Raw genomic sequence first — 16,521 nt, forward strand, 5'->3', positions numbered from 1 at the left:
TATCTAGACTCTGATGTTTTTTAATTAGCTTACATTAAATGTCATGGTGGTAAACATCACCAGTGTAAATAGTTTAGATTAATAGTTTTAAAGAAATTGCAAACATATGCATTATATATGCACATGTATATACTTTCCTTATGTAAAAGTTTTGAGGACATTGTGCTTGGAAGGCTAACTGCTGAGCCTGTACATTTTCTTTATATTCTGTAAAGAAAAATCCTAGATTTTTTTTTTTATGGCTGTTTCATTGTTCTTGCAGCAGCATTGCACATCTAGACTTTGATGTTTTATATGACACTCTTATCCACTAATTAACTTCATTAATTTTGCAATTAGTGAAGTTAATTAGTGGATAAAAATGCTATATAAAACTTCAAAGTTTGCATTTTAATCATAGTTTGTATTAAAAATAATTATCACATCCTTGATTACCAAACTTGGTCCAATTAGCTTAGGCAAGGTCATGTGATATTAAAAAATAGCTTTGTTCTGTATTTTCTCAAGTTAGATGGGAGCATTTTTCACCAACAATTACAGAGATTTTGTCTGTTATCTGTACATGCAGCTACAGGGAAAGGTCAATGAATCAGACAAGTAATGTGATCTTGACACAGCTGAGTGGGAGTTTGGTTTCTGTTTGGGAACATAGAGAAACAAGTTGCAAATGAGAGGTGAAAATGTAGAAAAAGTTCACTGTGACCAGTGATGTATGTGGTGACAATACTTGGCTATSATCCTGGGATGATTTTGTGAGTGATTTCTGAGGAGTCATGCTCCAAGCTGTACTGCATACATCAGTCTGCTGGCCTATTGTACATACTGTATACAATAAAGAAAACCCAGTTGTTCTGAGGAGGAAAGCAGAGTAGAGAAAGCAGAGAGCAGAGTAAATGCAAGTAAATAGCTCAAAGTCATTGAGACCAGAGTGGATAGAAGAGCTATTTTTTTTTTTTTTAAAGTAGAAGTGTTAGTGTGAATATGGTATAGATACTTTATAGTATCTATAGGACAGCCCACAGAATTATGCACTCTCTCCCTCAGTGTCATAAATGTAATGTTCATGTATGTAAATGTGTGTATATAAATGTATTTACATGTATGTAAATGAACATGTTTTCTTAAACAGAAGAATGATCTCTTGTATTTACATCTGTGCTTTATTATGCACGGATATTTTTTCCTATCAACCGTATAATGTGGACACTGCATATTGTTTTATAATATTTTTACCTGACTTCATAAGGAGAAGTTGGGCTGAAGAATCAAACAGCAGATATCATAATTTTACAGATTAGGCAAGAGAGTCATTTCTCATGAAGTCATTTCCATACCTCTCCTAAACTGAGAGTGGTAGTATGAGATTTGGGTAGGCTTCTACTTTGCCGAAAACTTGTTGTCTGACAAGGCTTTGGCAACCCACACTTTGTCTTCTGAGACCTCTGCAAAAGTGAATATGTTTCTCCCTTCATTAGACCTGATGTAAGACTTGAGTTGAAGGGAAAATAAGTCATTGCTCTAAGTCTGATGGCTGCCTTCTTGTGCATGGTGTTCTGGACAGTTCTGGACTCTGTATTTCAAGGATAACATAGCAGAGCTAGAAGAGTTACATGGAAAGGTGACTAAAATTATAAAGGAAATGGAATAGTTGCCTCACAAGGAGATATTCAAAAGACTGGATTTCTTCAGTTTATGGAGGAGAGGGCTGAGGCAAGATGTGCCTGAAATTTGTAGAATTGCGAGAATATTGGTAAAGTAAATGTAGAGCTGTATTCAGTAAGTCCTTGCAGTACTACATCTAGGGGACTCTTCATCCCCTGACTTGCAAGAGGTAACATTACTTGATTTCTTTGTGTTTCTGATTTAAACATAAGGTTTTATCTCAAAGAGTTAAGAGTGYCAAACCAAATTCTGGAGCAATGCCCAGCCTTGGAATTTTTTGCTTCATGTACATCATTGACAGCAGTCAACCTAGCAGTATTACTCTAAGGTCATTTTCATGTGATGCATATTGTATCCATTTTTATAGTTTCTTTTATACTTTCAACAGACTTTATAACAGCAGTAATGTCATTCAGATAATTATATTGTAATTGACCTTAGTGTTGAGCATCCTTGGCTTTTACTGCAGTTTGCTTAATACTTCAGGATGGTCAATTATCTCATAATTCCCAYTTTGTTGGGAATTATTGTTGAAATTATTATACTCCAAATAAATCAGTGTGGAAGAGTTGTAAAGTTACGCTAGGGAATGGTCATATTCACAAATGCTTTAAAGAGTTACTAGCTTCCTCATAGGGGAGGATTTTCATGCTGTCATCTCTAGTCATTACTTTTAACAGTGATTTCATTTAATTATCACTTCATCTACTCAGGCCAGGAGTTAGCAGGAGTTATCTGCAGGAGAGCTAGCATATGGGGAGTCGGAGCTTATAGGGTTTGAGAGTGGATGGAAGACTGCATGATCTGACTATACTTTTCCTTATCTTCTGCTGTGTTGCAGCATGAGTCATCTATCTAAATGGAAGTAACTTGCAGTGGAAGTTGAGGTTAAAATGATGATAATGAATCTGGATTTTTCAAGCAATTCGAAATATTAATTATCCCAAGTAGACAGCATGCTGATGTTTGCGTTGCTAGTGGTGAGAATTTTATGGCTTATGGTATAAGAGGTTTATAGCGTCTTCTTTATGATCATTTAATTTGTGCGTCTGGCATGAGCATTCCGCCTGGAGCAACACCTAGGTGGATGTTGATGAGTGTTGGAAAGAAAACATACCACTTCATGTAATGAAGTCTGAATGGTCTTTGTGTGTGTCGTTTTGTTGATGTTTGTTTGTTTAGCTTTGTTTCTTTCTTGTTTATTTTAAACACTGTGTTCAACACTATGCAAAATACAGAGTGAAGTACTGTGCTTCGTGCTTTATAGTCTGGTGTAAAAAATTCTATGGATTCAGCACTAGAAACTATTTCACCTCTTAAGCAAATTATATGAACAAGGCAACATGCTCAGCTTTTCTGTAAATGTATGCCTTGAATAGATTTTTGTCAGCATTTTGCGGTGTATTTGGCATGAATAAAATGTTCTACCTAAGCAGAAAGTGAAAACCTAGTACGTTGTGCTATAACACAAACTAAAAATAACCCACTTTCTAAAGAATGTTTTTTTCCTGTGTTTTATCCAATTATTATATGTGAACAAAATTGGTGTTTGTTAGTGGGAAAATGCTACTTTCTCTAGTAGGCTAAAACATTTTATTGAAGAAAAACAGCAGTGAATATTTCTCTATAAATTGTAATAGTTGCTAAAATGAGAATTCTGGCCCATTAAGTTTCAGCCTTTCAAGACATAATGCTGAATCACTTAATTTCTCTAAGTGGCTGTCCTCTTACAGCTTCTAAAAGGYAGCTGTTAGGAGACCTAAGATGTTTTAATCGAGGAACAGAGCTGAACCTGACAGATTAATGCTGTGCTTTGATCGAGGTTTTTGTGTGACATGTGGGAACATAAGTTTCTCTCTTGGAAYATGTAGACTTCCTGTGTGAGTACCAATTTATATGTAGAAAACTAATGTCAGTGGAAACCAAGATGCCCAGGCATATCACATTTGAAAATACACCCTTACAGTTGCTTACAGTCTGAACTGCTATTGTAAGCCTTCGTAGGACCTTGGGACGAATAAATGCCCCTTGTGTACTGAAATCAGTAGAGGTTAGGTACTTTACAAGATCTAGAGCATAGATTTTTGGCTGAGCAGTACATGATATATTATTGTTATTTAGTATAGAAGATAATTTTAGATCTGTCAGCACCAGTCCCAGAGATCCCGTGAAGTCAAGAGATTTTTGTATGGCAGATGTGTTGCATATTGGAAAGGAAAAAAAAAAATACTATTGCAGGAATGTTGCTGGGTAACCGCAGTTCCCATGCAAGAAAAGGAAGGAAACAGTTAAAGGAAGAGTGATTGACTTGTCTTGTAAAATTGATACTTTAGGCAAAATAATATTAGTCCTAATACACTTCCCAAATTTCAGTTTGGGAAATGAAGTTTTGTCAGCTTCCTGCACTTCGCTAATGTGACGCCTCTCCTTACCAGCAATCAATAGGTCAATTGTCTGCATTTTAGTTCTTATGCAGGTGGGATACCCTGGTGAATTTTTTTTTTTCATACAGATACCAAAACTAGTCAGTCTTTCATGTAAACACACATACAGACACACATGCAGAAAGAAAAAAAAAAAAATTACGCTCTACACATTGCTGCAGTGCACAGTGTGGTGTTCATCCTTATTGTGTTAGTGATAATTAACTACTTTATCATTTAAGTAGGGAGCTTTAATTTACTACTTTATTACAGAGTGAAATCAAAGATTAAAGTGGTATCTATAGCACACAGCTAGCTGTATTGTGAAAAATTAAACTGCATGGTTTCAAATTTATAGAAATAAATATTTCTGTTTAACTAAGTATAGTAGTTTAATTCTTTAGATACCACCACTCTAATCTGTAGTTTGCTAATGATTATTTTTCTTTGTTTAAGGCAGATTGTCTTTTGTGTGGTGAAGTTGAGAAATAATGAACTGAATTCTCATTATGAGCTACTACTTCCCAAATTGTAAATGCATATAAATATGTGTGTACTCTTAAAATCTCTTACAAAAGACTAAGCTATATCATTTCAGTAAGCAAATGTATTTCTCAAGCCATCAGGTCATTTAATGTTGCATTTCTGCCTGGCTCTTGAAGGGTTTCTGAGCCTACTGTCACCACTGTCTCCAAATGTTTTAACATGTGCTGTCTATTCAGAGCAAACAAGAGCTTTTTCTTTTTTTTAACAGCATAATAGTTGTTTATAATGGCTCACTTTAAATGTAAATCAGTGAACACATTTTAAGATGTATTTGCAGCATAGGAAATCCTTGTCTACCATTTTACAGTGTTGGAAGAGAGGACAGAGGGAAATAAGAAAGACACAGCCTCTATTCAGCACTAGCTTTGCTTTAAAATTTTCATTTCCTTGCAGCACTGTTAATGACTAACAGTCAAAAATAGACAAAAGATGTTTTCATCCTGTAATCTGAACTGCTGTTAACAGTTAACAACAGTTAACAAAAGTTCGAGGTTTTAGAGAAGTGACATGGAGACCAGGACGTGATGGTCCAGTTTTCTTATGAGGCAAGACAAGAAACTTCAGCTTAGCTTCTGTGGACAGGTATTTTTGATGATTACCAGAAGTTTGTGGTGTAGTAGGTCAAGGGAAAGAAGTGATTTGGTGATAGTGATGGAGCAGAAATTGCATAATGTAGATGTTAATTTCCTGGTTTGCATTCCTGGTAGCAGCTAAACAATAAACTTAGGTGTGCACTTGAACCAAGAAGAAGAAATCAGTAAGGAGTATTGTGCTGTTTTATGTAAAGCAATGGCTAGCCACATGCATAGAAGAGAACACCTTCTGAATGAATAGCAAGGTCTTAAATTCAAGAGTAATTACTTCATTACTTGTTTTTACCCTCTTATGTAAGGAGGCTAGATAAAGGGAAATAGTCAGGAGAGTTTCAATGGAGAATGACTTTCATCTTCATTCCTGTCAGTTCTGATTCTTCAAAATGCCTGAGCATGTTCTTACTTCTGTATATTTAACCATTGGCTTCACTGTGAGACATATTTTAGGTCATCCATTAAGTGTTTTTGTGAACTAAGGGCAAAACCTTATGCTGCTGTTAGAATCAGTCCTATAGAAAACTTGCAATCTTTCATTTCATCCTTGTGTGTATGTCAAGATACAGACTCGGTCAAGCTCTGGAAATAGGGCAAGAGCTGATAAATAATGTCTTTCTGGTTTGTATAAGTAAAGTAGAATTGTAGGACAGTCCACAAAGTACAAATGATCTTTCAATCTCATGTGTCTCTTTATCAGGCTCTGTAGTAGGTAGGCTAGGTAGGGCTGCAGGACAAGGATAGATTTCAGGAGCTCTTGTGTTCCAGCCTACCACCGGCCCCCATCTACCTTTAATTGTATAAGGCATCAGATTTGCCTCTACTGCTTACTTCTGATGCAAGACTTTTCAAGACCTTGCTTCCCTTCTTGCTAGCAAACTTTTCTCAGGTGTTGGCTGGAGTGTGTCATCTTTGCACAACCTTTGTTGTTGTTTTTGATTTCCCACACCCTACTCTAGGAGGTCAGTATTGCATTGACTCTGCATATTTATTGAGTAAATAACCCAAAGCCAGGCCAATATTCATTATTTTTAAAGTGATCCATGGTGGTTCTACTTTCTTTCCATCAATGTTGCTGATATCAGCTGTTTAATGAGGCTGCTGATACCAACAATTCAGTGAGTCAATAACTGATATCCTTTACCTGTGCCTCTTGCAATGTTATGTACACTTAATATACAAAAGTTTGTATACTCTTAGTATACAAAAAAAATGTTGAGTAGCACTCACTCAATCACTGATTAAAACTCACAGTGCTGTCCATCAGAACATCCTCAGAGACATACTGAGGGATAGTGACAAACAAATTGTTATTTTGAATGAGCATACAATGATGTTTTTTCTTTTTCTCTCTTTCTCAACCACTTCTAACTGCAGAGCTCTTCTGTATCTCCATCAGCCAGTTTCAGAACAGCAGAAAAGCACAGAAACTCAACAGATTATTCTTCAGACAGTAAAAAACAGAAAACAGAAGAGAAGGAAATAGCAGCTCGTTATGTGAGTAAAACATTTAAATTTTGCATTGTTGAATTTGGCTCCTCTGTAACTGTCAATTTCCTACTTCATACCTGGGTTTAAATTTGCAGGTCAGTTTTTAACAGGTACTCATTGTCTGCATTTATCTGCTGGGTGGAAGACTTAAGTGCACAGGATTTATAGTACTTTAGGTCATATAAATGCAGGATGTCTGGAAGCAGGTGATGAGCACTGAGCCTTCAGCTACAACTCAGTAGCTCTGAGTACAGCTGGGGTATACTTTGTCATGCTTCTCCATGCTGTGCAACTTCTTACAAATATTTTCATCTTCTGTCTTTATTCATTTATGTGAAAACTGGGAAGAATGCTACATCTCTGAGTTCTATTAAGAAGAAGCACTATAAGAGACCTAAATATATTTGCATTATCCCATAAAGCTAAGTAAAAATAAAAACTATACTGTATAGAAATAAGCAGCTTTGTATTTCATCTTTTTTTTTCCTTTATGCTTAAGTTACTTAATATGTTATATAATAAATTATATATTTAAATATTATACACTGTAATTTGTCGTTGCAGGACAGTGATGGTGAAAAGAGTGATGACAACTTGGTAGTTGATGTTTCCAATGAGGTATAAGTAATGCTATTTTGGTACCTATAATAGCAAGGAGAGGGGGGAGGTTCAGCGGTTTCCATGCATATTAGATATGAGAATAAGCTTACATTCTTTGCCTTCACAAAGGAGCCTGAAATTCCTGAGGGAATCCAGGCAGGTCTTCTTTCTATAGAAGACAAATCGTATCTATAACACTTTTTTTGTTGTTTATCTTGCTACAAATGAGCTTATGTTTCTTGCACAAACCAAAAGACTACTTTTGGCTATTTGAAACCAGTCATATACAAAAGATAGGGTGCTGCTTGTAGTGGTATTTGTGTTTTCTTTTGCTCTGCTCTTGACTTCTTTTGCGAACTTTAATCAGGAGTGCCGAGTACCTCTGTTTGCCACCTGAAAAATGAAAATTACTAGCCTACTTCAACAATTCAGCACTTGAAGGTTTTTAACTTTTTTTTKGGGGGGGGTAATGGCATTCAATTTTAAAACCTTCAAAAATAATTTAAATAATTTTCTTTGATTATGAACTTGATTTCACAATTTCTTCTGCTAAATCACACAGATTGAACAGACATGCCACCTTTTAGGGCAGATCTTCACTCCAAAATGTAAATTACTAAAGACAAGGGTTAGTGTTTTCCATGATTTTTTTTTCCTACTAACCAACGTTTCTGATGTTTAGGATCCTTCCTCTCCTCGGGGAAGCCCAGCACACTCTCCACGGGAGAATGGCTTGGATAAGACTCGACTGCTGAAGAAAGATGCACCAATTAGTCCAGCATCTATTGCGTCCTCCAGCAGTACTCCTTCCTCCAAATCCAAAGAACTTAGCCTTGTAAGTGCCTCTGAATGTTCCTCATCTGTGATGATATAATAAAACATATGTTAACCACCTTTGCATATAGGCACAATTTGAATTCCTAAGGCTATCAGTATCAGGTACGAAAAATCACTTTAAAGTTCCTTTTATTTCTGTTTCGAGCTAAATCAATAAAATACTAAGGAGAAAGTCCATAGCCTTTTGGGGGGTTGGAAAGAACTTATTTTAACTAGTCATGTGCATAAAATGATGGATGTTATGTGCAGAGAGATATTTTTCTCCTTCTCCATAAGAAAAACTGTCATTCTGTGAGTAAAAAAGAGTACACAGGGGTTCCTTGAACAGTTTTCTTGTGTTGTGGTTTATAGCAAATTCAGTTCCCTGCTTGGATGTGATTTGGTGTTAGCTTTGTTTGAATTACCAGGCCATATACAATAACAATAATTTTTATTTTCTATCTAAAAAGTAATCAGTCATTTACAAGAGCCTTCTTTGACTTGTGTCACAAATCACAATGAAAAAAAAAACCTGGCTGCAAGTCAGGGGTGTTTTTGCCTATCCTGCTTGTGACTGTAGTTAATCACGTTTCTGAGCTGCACCATAACTCTTCTCATAGTTCTTTGTAGGTCAGGGTACATGATTATTTAAAAGAAAAACAAAACAAAAACAAAACAAAATACCAAATTGATGGTAGTCCTTAGAAGGGTGATGACAGACTCAGACCCAGGAGTCAGCTCTTTGTCAAACGAACAAGCTTTGCACAGGAGTGGCGCTGTGCAGTGCCTGACTTTATGCCCAATGTTTATGACAAGTTTTGTTATCTGACTGTATATGGGCATGGGTTCTTGCATGGTTTTGAGTTTTCTTTTGCTCTTCCTGTCCACCAGGCAGTGGCTTATCTAAAATACTTGTCGTGTGAACAGGTCCACTGTAAGCAATGTTGAGACCTCCAAAAGACTTTGCACATTCTACCAATAGAATTGTCAGTTGATAATGATTTTCAGTCATTGATCTTATTCCAGATCATATAGGTGGCCCAAATGAGAAAAGCTGTGAAAATTACAATTAATTTACAAAGGTATTCTATGCTTTTAAGTGTCCCTGCATGTTTTATTTCATTGACACTGACTATTAAAGTCAAAATTCAAGCTTCACGAGTTGCACCACACTCTAGTTGTCATCTGCTGTCTTTTCAGCCACAGGTTAAGAAGCCAAAAAGTAAGATAACTAAAATAACTTTTCATCTTTCTTTATCTTTTTTGATTATTAGAATGAGAAGTCTACTACACCTGTATCTAAATCAAATACCCCAACTCCACGGACTGATGCTCCAACTCCAGGCAGCAATTCCACTCCTGGATTGAGGCCTGTGCCTGGCAAGCCCCCAAGTGTTGACCCACTAGGTTAGTATCAGTAAATTGAAAACTATATGCCATATAAAATAGCCATTAATCCCTGAACAGCTTCCCCTTTACTCTAAAGTTACAAAGCTGTAGAGTGCAGCTTTTCAATATAAATGCTGAGCTGATTTTAGCACAGCTCTTCACTACTGTTTTTTGTTTTTTGGTTTTTTTTTTTTTTTGACTGTTTGCCACTGTGTTTGAACTACTTGTGTTTGCCTGGCTGTGTATAACTCCTCTTGTCTTCTGTAGCTTCAGGTTTAAGGACACCTATGGCAGTGCCGTGTCCTTACCCTACTCCTTTTGGAATTGTGCCACATGCTGGTATGAATGGTGAGCTGACCAGCCCTGGAGCTGCCTATGCTGGTCTACACAACATTTCCCCCCAAATGAGTGCAGCAGCCGCAGCAGCAGCAGCAGCTGCAGCTTATGGGAGATCTCCAGTGGTAAGTGTTTGTCATTAATGCATTTGAGCATGAGAACAGTTTATGTTAAATGTTTGACCTGCAAGGTTAAATCTGATTTGGTCTGTTTGTTAGCTGGATTTTGGAGGATATGGACTAAACTGTCTTCTTTTGCATAACTCCATTTTTAATAAAGCTTTTTATTTTGCCTGGGGAAAACTGCAGGTTGGTTTTGATCCTCATCATCATATGCGAGTTCCAGGCATCCCTCCCAACCTCACAGGCATCCCAGGAGGAAAACCGTGAGTATCAAATATTCAACTTTAAAAGTTAATCATCTATTGAAGTTGTGTTCCCTTGCCACTTGGAATTCCCTTTAGCTATTGAAAATTATTGTAAGAATAAATACAGCCATTTAGCAAGGGAGGAAAAAGCACTATTCAATCTTAAAATTGTATTTGTAAAATTGTTTTGAAGACTAATTGCAGCCATCAAGTACTGGGTGGTATAGAATAAGGTGAGATGGTGATAAATGCAGAAGAGACCCGAATTTCCAGATGTTGTAGCTGAATCTGACTGGTTGGTTTAATAAAGAAATGCAAAATTTAATAGGATGCCAGCTTTCCATCTCTGCCATACTCTGTCTCTCAGGTGAAGAAATAATTTCTTTGTTCACAAAAGCCTTGAAATCACTTGCAAACTTATCAGATGTTATAAACTGCAATGTGCAGAGAAAGGAACACAGAAATGCTTTGTTTGATTGAAAATACTGGAAAGAATTATGATATTGTAATGTTCAAATTCATCCTTGATGGAAATGACTGTAAAAAGTGACCTACTCCACCAGACATAGTTTCTTGTGAGCCTAGGAAAAAAGAGTTACACAGATGTGAAGAACTCTTTACTTGCATTTCTCCTGAGTTAGAGAGGACAACAAAAAAAAGCAATGATGCAAACCACTTTGATACTTTGATCCATATTTCAGGTAAGGATTGTCAAGTTCCACTTCATATGTGACACTCACAAGAAATTGTGACCTGCTAATATTGGAGGGTTTGAAGGAGATGTAGAATGTGCCTTCCCTTCCCTCTCTGCCTTATGTGTGAGTGTGTTTATGAGGGAGGTAGTGCACAACATACTCACACATTTGTTTATATATGCATACATTTGCCTGCTAGTGTACTTTGAGACACGCAAGATTAATAATACGTTGTGGGAAAAGCGATCAATGCTAGTTCCTCTCTTACAGGCTTCACACATTGATTATTGTGTCAGTTTTCTCTTCTTGTAGTTATTCTAGCCTAGCATATAGCTGCATAAGATGATTTTGGAAGCTGGTATACAAAAGTTTCTAAGTGTTTGGATTAAGAATTCTGTAGGATCTTGATCCTTCACAAGAAATGGATGCATAGAAATTTCTAGACATAGTATTCAAAATTTCAAACTCATCCTTGGTGGATGTAGTGGCCCAGAAAAGGTGACCTACTGTGCTAGGCTTTGCTTTTTGTAACTTCAGAATAAAAGGTTTTATAGAAATAGAGATCGCTTTACCTGCCTCCCCCTTGAGTTAGAGAGGAGAACACAAAATGATGTGATGTGAATTAAAACTAAGCCAGTCAAAGATCTTTTGCATCTCAAATATTTTTGAAGTGTATAGACAGATTGATGACTTTTTCAAAGGACAGTTGCAGCTATTTGTCAGCTGTAGGGATTGAAAACTTTGAAATCTGTGGTCATTTTATCATGATTGCACTGATTTCTCATGTTCAGTGTTTTTCACATCTATCGCTTGGGATTGTTGTGCTCTCATTTAACTTTCCTTCTCCCTGAAAGCAAAAAATGAGCGTTGAGGATTTGCTGAAATGAGATGAGTGTTGTGTGGCACATCGGGGATCTAGCTACCTAATAACTCTTTAGTCCTGAGATGAATCAAAAAGTTGAGGACAGTACAATACATATGTAGAAGAATTAGCTAAGAAGAAGGAAAAAATTGTTTGTCAGGTTTGTGATATCAGATATTTATAACATATTTAAAATGCTTCAAATGAGCAACAAGTAGTAGCAAATTTAATTACAGTCCTGGTATGGAATGTTGAATTGAGTGAGAATAGGAATTATAGGTTACTCCAGAACTAAGGCTTCTTTTTTTTTTAATTGTTCAAACATATTCCCTATGTAACTATAAGCACAACAAAAATTCCTGTGGGTTAATGAAGATGACATATATTAAGTGTTTGGCATGACTGTACAGAGAATTAAACTTTTTGCTGAAATTAGAAAGGATGATAAAGAAGTTGCACTTGTTTTGTTATAGATTCCAGGTCACCACCTGCTTCTTCTATTAGTACTTAACTTCAGAGAAAATAATTAGATAATGAAGATCTTTCATATTTCTGTAATGATAATTGAACTCAAAATTCCACTCAATATAGTCAGTTTGCTGCTTCTAACAACCACAGAACTCTATCCTACCCTTTCCTGAATGTGTTTAATGTCAAAAAATGAAGAATGATGATACGATCTGTCACTCAGATCCACCAGAACAAGCAACATAGGGCAATAGTAGGAGAAAGTGAAAAGCTATGGGAATAGGGCAGAATGATGAAAATGCGGTTGTATTTTATCCTCCTGAAAATTATTGTTCTGATATTAATTCAAAGTGAATCTTCAGTAACAAATGGATTATGAAGTCTACCTTTTTCAGTGACTTTCAAGCAATAATTAAGGAAACAAGCTAAGTAGTCTGATAAAATGATATTTTTTGTGAACTGTTCTCATCACCACCATTGTAACAATGGATTTTTCATTAGTACCACTGTTATTTTTTTAGGCCTGAGGAAATTAAAACCTTCCATTAAGCACTCATTCGTATGTGTAGGTGAACCCTCTTACAAAATTTGTGCTCTGTAATAGATGTGATATGTCAGGGTGCATCTGAAAATGAGACAATTTCACAACCTAAACATTCTCCCTGGAAAATATTTTGAGATAAAACTGTTGATAGGTTATTCACAGGTGGTATAACTGGCAGTCACACAACACATTGTTTCTCAGTGAGAGTCCTGATTCTGGCAAGAAAAATTGGGATTTGTGGTGGTTTTGTCAATTCTACAAAAAAAAAAAAAAAAAAGAAAGAAAAATCGCAGAGAAGGAAAAAATCCCAATGTGTTTTTACTAGTCTGTCGTGTCAGATGTCAGCAAGCATGTCTTGAGGACTTAACTCCTTGACAGCAGTGATTTCACTGCACCTTACAGGCAGCACAAGGCAGTGTCCTTTGAGTCATGTGGGACCATTGGTACCTTGGGCAGCCTGGCAGCCCCCAGGCTCCCACATGCCAAGTTCATGTCTTAGAGTCAGTAAGGGCCAACCAAAAGTCCTCTGGCACTCAGTCCCCACTAATGTTCTGCAGTAGCCAGCTTGCTACTTCTGTCTTCCTGGAGGCCCCTGATGTGTTGCACCTGTGCATGTGCTGGTCTCTCCACATACGGGAGTTTAAGAATAGTGTAATGTATCCTTGCTCGTGCCAGAAGTTATAGCTGCATAAGTTATAAAAGCTTGTTTCATTAGTAGGTGAAGCTAGGCTGAAAACATCAAAAGGAAAGCTACCCAAGTGTTGTTTGGGTATCCATACTTTAGATTTCTAAATGTCTAAGAAATGTTGCCCTTCAAGTTAGTGTAGAAATTGCAACAAGCAGTAGGTGCACAGCGTGAATTGCCATAATGGAAAATACTAGGCTGTTGATCTCTATACACATGTACCACATGCATCTTGTTCTTTTTTCTTAGAGGCTTGAAGAATAACTTACATCACTGTTCCTTTCCTTCTCACCTTTCTTTTTTGTCTTCAGAGCATATTCATTTCATGTAAGCGCCGATGGTCAGATGCAGCCTGTACCTTTCCCTCCTGACGCCCTCATCGGTCCAGGAATCCCTCGCCATGCCCGTCAGATCAACACCCTGAACCATGGGGAAGTTGTGTGTGCAGTTACTATCAGCAACCCCACGAGACACGTGTACACAGGTGGGAAGGGATGCGTCAAAGTCTGGGATATCAGCCACCCTGGCAACAAGAGCCCTGTCTCTCAGCTGGACTGCCTGGTAAGTGAACAGCTATATATGACAGTGGAAGAAGTAGCAGATTGTGTTAAGTTTGAAATTGTGCTGTTTAAGTACAAAAAGCAGTGGTGGTCTATGAGGGCTGTCATTGATACCAAAGTTTGATCTTCCATTTGTAATTTTATTGTTTCTTCTGGAACTAAGCTTGAATCAAGTGCCAAGTAATTCTTGTGCTTTTCTCTCCACAATGAATTAAAAAATCCTTAATATCCTAAATTTGTATTGTTAAGGGGAAAGATCAGGAAGCACAAAAGATATTGTTTATAAACTTTGACATTTGTTGGCAGTCTTAAAACTTGATATTTTATCATGCTAAAAATTAATGTCTTGCAGCTCCCTTCTGAGAGAATATTTGAAGCTTGTGTCACATATTGTGTGTCTTTGTATGTGTGAATGCATTGCCCTGCCTTAATGTGACAATTAAAAATATCCCTGAGTGTTATTCACAAATTATTTGAATGTGCTAACAAGATGAACCATTGTTAGCAGCTTTTTTTAATGTCATTTACCAGTTCTTGGTAAGATGTTGCATCTTGTTACAGAGACTGTTAAATGAGAATTGTGCAGCACGTGCGGACGTATAATGAATTACTACACAAATTGCTACACAAATGAAGAAAATTGCCCAAATATTTTTTTCTGACATCTCCTAGATGGCGACATCAAGTCTCATTGCAACAGAGGGGGAGGTGTGCAAGGAATTTGGTACTCTCCCATGCTGAGAGGTTAATGTGCTGAAATAAACAGAGTATGAAAATGTAACTTTCTACACAAGCTGTTGGGTGCAGCTATCTCAAATTGTTTGGGGCTGGGTTCAGATCTTTGCATTTTGATGCTAATTAAGATTAAATATCTCTCACTACTGAATTTTGTAGATCAAGTTTAAGCACTTCCCTAATGTCATGTAATTTTCTAGCATTAATACACTTTATCATTGTCATAAGTATAAATGGCTCATTAAAACCAGGAGGGAATACAATACTTTTATGGATTTCTGCTCTCATGTTAATGCTGTTTTCCTTTCCTCATGAGTAATCTCTTGATGGCTTCTGTCTCCACAGAACAGAGATAACTACATCCGTTCCTGCAGATTGCTCCCAGACGGCCGCACCCTGATTGTTGGTGGGGAAGCCAGTACATTATCCATTTGGGACCTGGCAGCTCCAACTCCCCGGATTAAGGCAGAGCTGACATCTTCTGCTCCGGCTTGCTATGCTCTAGCTATCAGTCCCGATTCCAAGGTCTGCTTCTCTTGTTGCAGTGATGGCAACATTGCAGTCTGGGATCTGCATAACCAGACTCTAGTAAGGTAGGTCGACAGAACTGTATCATCAGATTGTGAAGACGTAATTAGATGTAGCAGTACGTGCTCTTCTGCTTAAATATGCTCGTGTCTTAGTAGAGTCAACATAACTGTTTTCAGTATTTCATTGCTAGGCAATAACCGTGGTTATATCTCAATAAGATTGTTTATGATTGTTTATAGGTTTTGAGACTTTTATAATTCCATACCCATCAAGCAGCCTCAGAACTAGAGTTGCCTAAAATCAGCCAGTGCTGGCATTGCCCTGGAAATTTTCAGCAAATTGATACTTTTGTTTCCATACAGTATGCTGTACTCAAATGCCATTCTCTTTAATAAATGTCCTAGTGAGAATGCCTTGGATAAACATGTGTAAATCACTGCATTGCACACTTCAACCTCCTGAGAATGAGTTGCTACTCTACACCAGCATACAGATAGCTAGGGCCAGTTGTGCAGAGCTTCTGCATACACTACTGCATTGTGTAATACATATATAGATGGACTTCTGCCAGCTGATGCTTCTAATTTAGGCTGCTCTATTTTAAAGCTTGCCATCTTAAAACAGGTGAATTTTGACTATTGTGCTGATTTCTTTCATTGGGGAGTGCGGTATTTCCTGTCAAATGGTGGATATCACACAGTCAGCATCAAAGATCCTCAAAATATCTGACTTGTGATGCATACTTCTGAAAAACAAATTAGTGCTCAGCTGTCTGACCTCATTGCTTGATAAATTTGTCACAAAATTCACATGATTGTCTCAAGATTTTAATTTTAAATTGTTACAGTTTTCTTTAATGGTTGTCTGTACAACACTGAAACAAAAATAAGGTATTCTGAGTTAAGAATTCCAAACTGACAGTTTCCAATGTGAGAATGTATCTTCTCGTGGTATTTTCAGGCAATTTCAGGGCCACACAGATGGAGCCAGCTGTATTGATATTTCTAATGATGGCACTAAACTCTGGACAGGAGGCTTGGATAATACAGTCAGATCCTGGGATCTCAGAGAAGGAAGACAGCTACAACAACATGACTTTACATCACAGGTTAGATATTAGTATCTTTGTCATTTAAAAAAAAATCTCTTGCGTTTTACTAAAACACACACTTAAAAAAAAAAACAAAAACCAAAAAGAAAGGTAGTCTAGGAGAACTCCAAAAT

At 37.0% G+C, this 16,521-nt stretch overlaps 1 protein-coding gene across 2 annotated transcripts in view; it reads left to right on the forward strand.

Annotated features, from left to right (window-relative positions):
- Nucleotides 1-16,521, forward strand: part of LOC112958209 (transducin-like enhancer protein 4) — a 97,731-nt gene that overhangs the window by 78,378 nt on the left and 2,832 nt on the right. For both annotated transcript variants that reach the window (XM_026052010.1, XM_026052011.1), the window contains exons 9-17: nt 6,596-6,715; nt 7,274-7,327; nt 7,992-8,144; nt 9,400-9,532; nt 9,782-9,975; nt 10,159-10,235; nt 13,783-14,032; nt 15,112-15,359; nt 16,258-16,405. In XM_026052010.1, the coding sequence (XP_025907795.1) occupies nt 6,596-6,715; nt 7,274-7,327; nt 7,992-8,144; nt 9,400-9,532; nt 9,782-9,975; nt 10,159-10,235; nt 13,783-14,032; nt 15,112-15,359; nt 16,258-16,405 (1,377 nt within the window). The remainder of the gene's footprint in view (nt 1-6,595; nt 6,716-7,273; nt 7,328-7,991; nt 8,145-9,399; nt 9,533-9,781; nt 9,976-10,158; nt 10,236-13,782; nt 14,033-15,111; nt 15,360-16,257; nt 16,406-16,521) is intronic.

The sequence above is a fragment of the Nothoprocta perdicaria genome, unplaced genomic scaffold (assembly GCF_003342845.1).
Source record: "Nothoprocta perdicaria isolate Ctin4 unplaced genomic scaffold, notPer1 scaffold_82, whole genome shotgun sequence".
Classification (NCBI taxonomy): domain Eukaryota; kingdom Metazoa; phylum Chordata; class Aves; order Tinamiformes; family Tinamidae; genus Nothoprocta; species Nothoprocta perdicaria.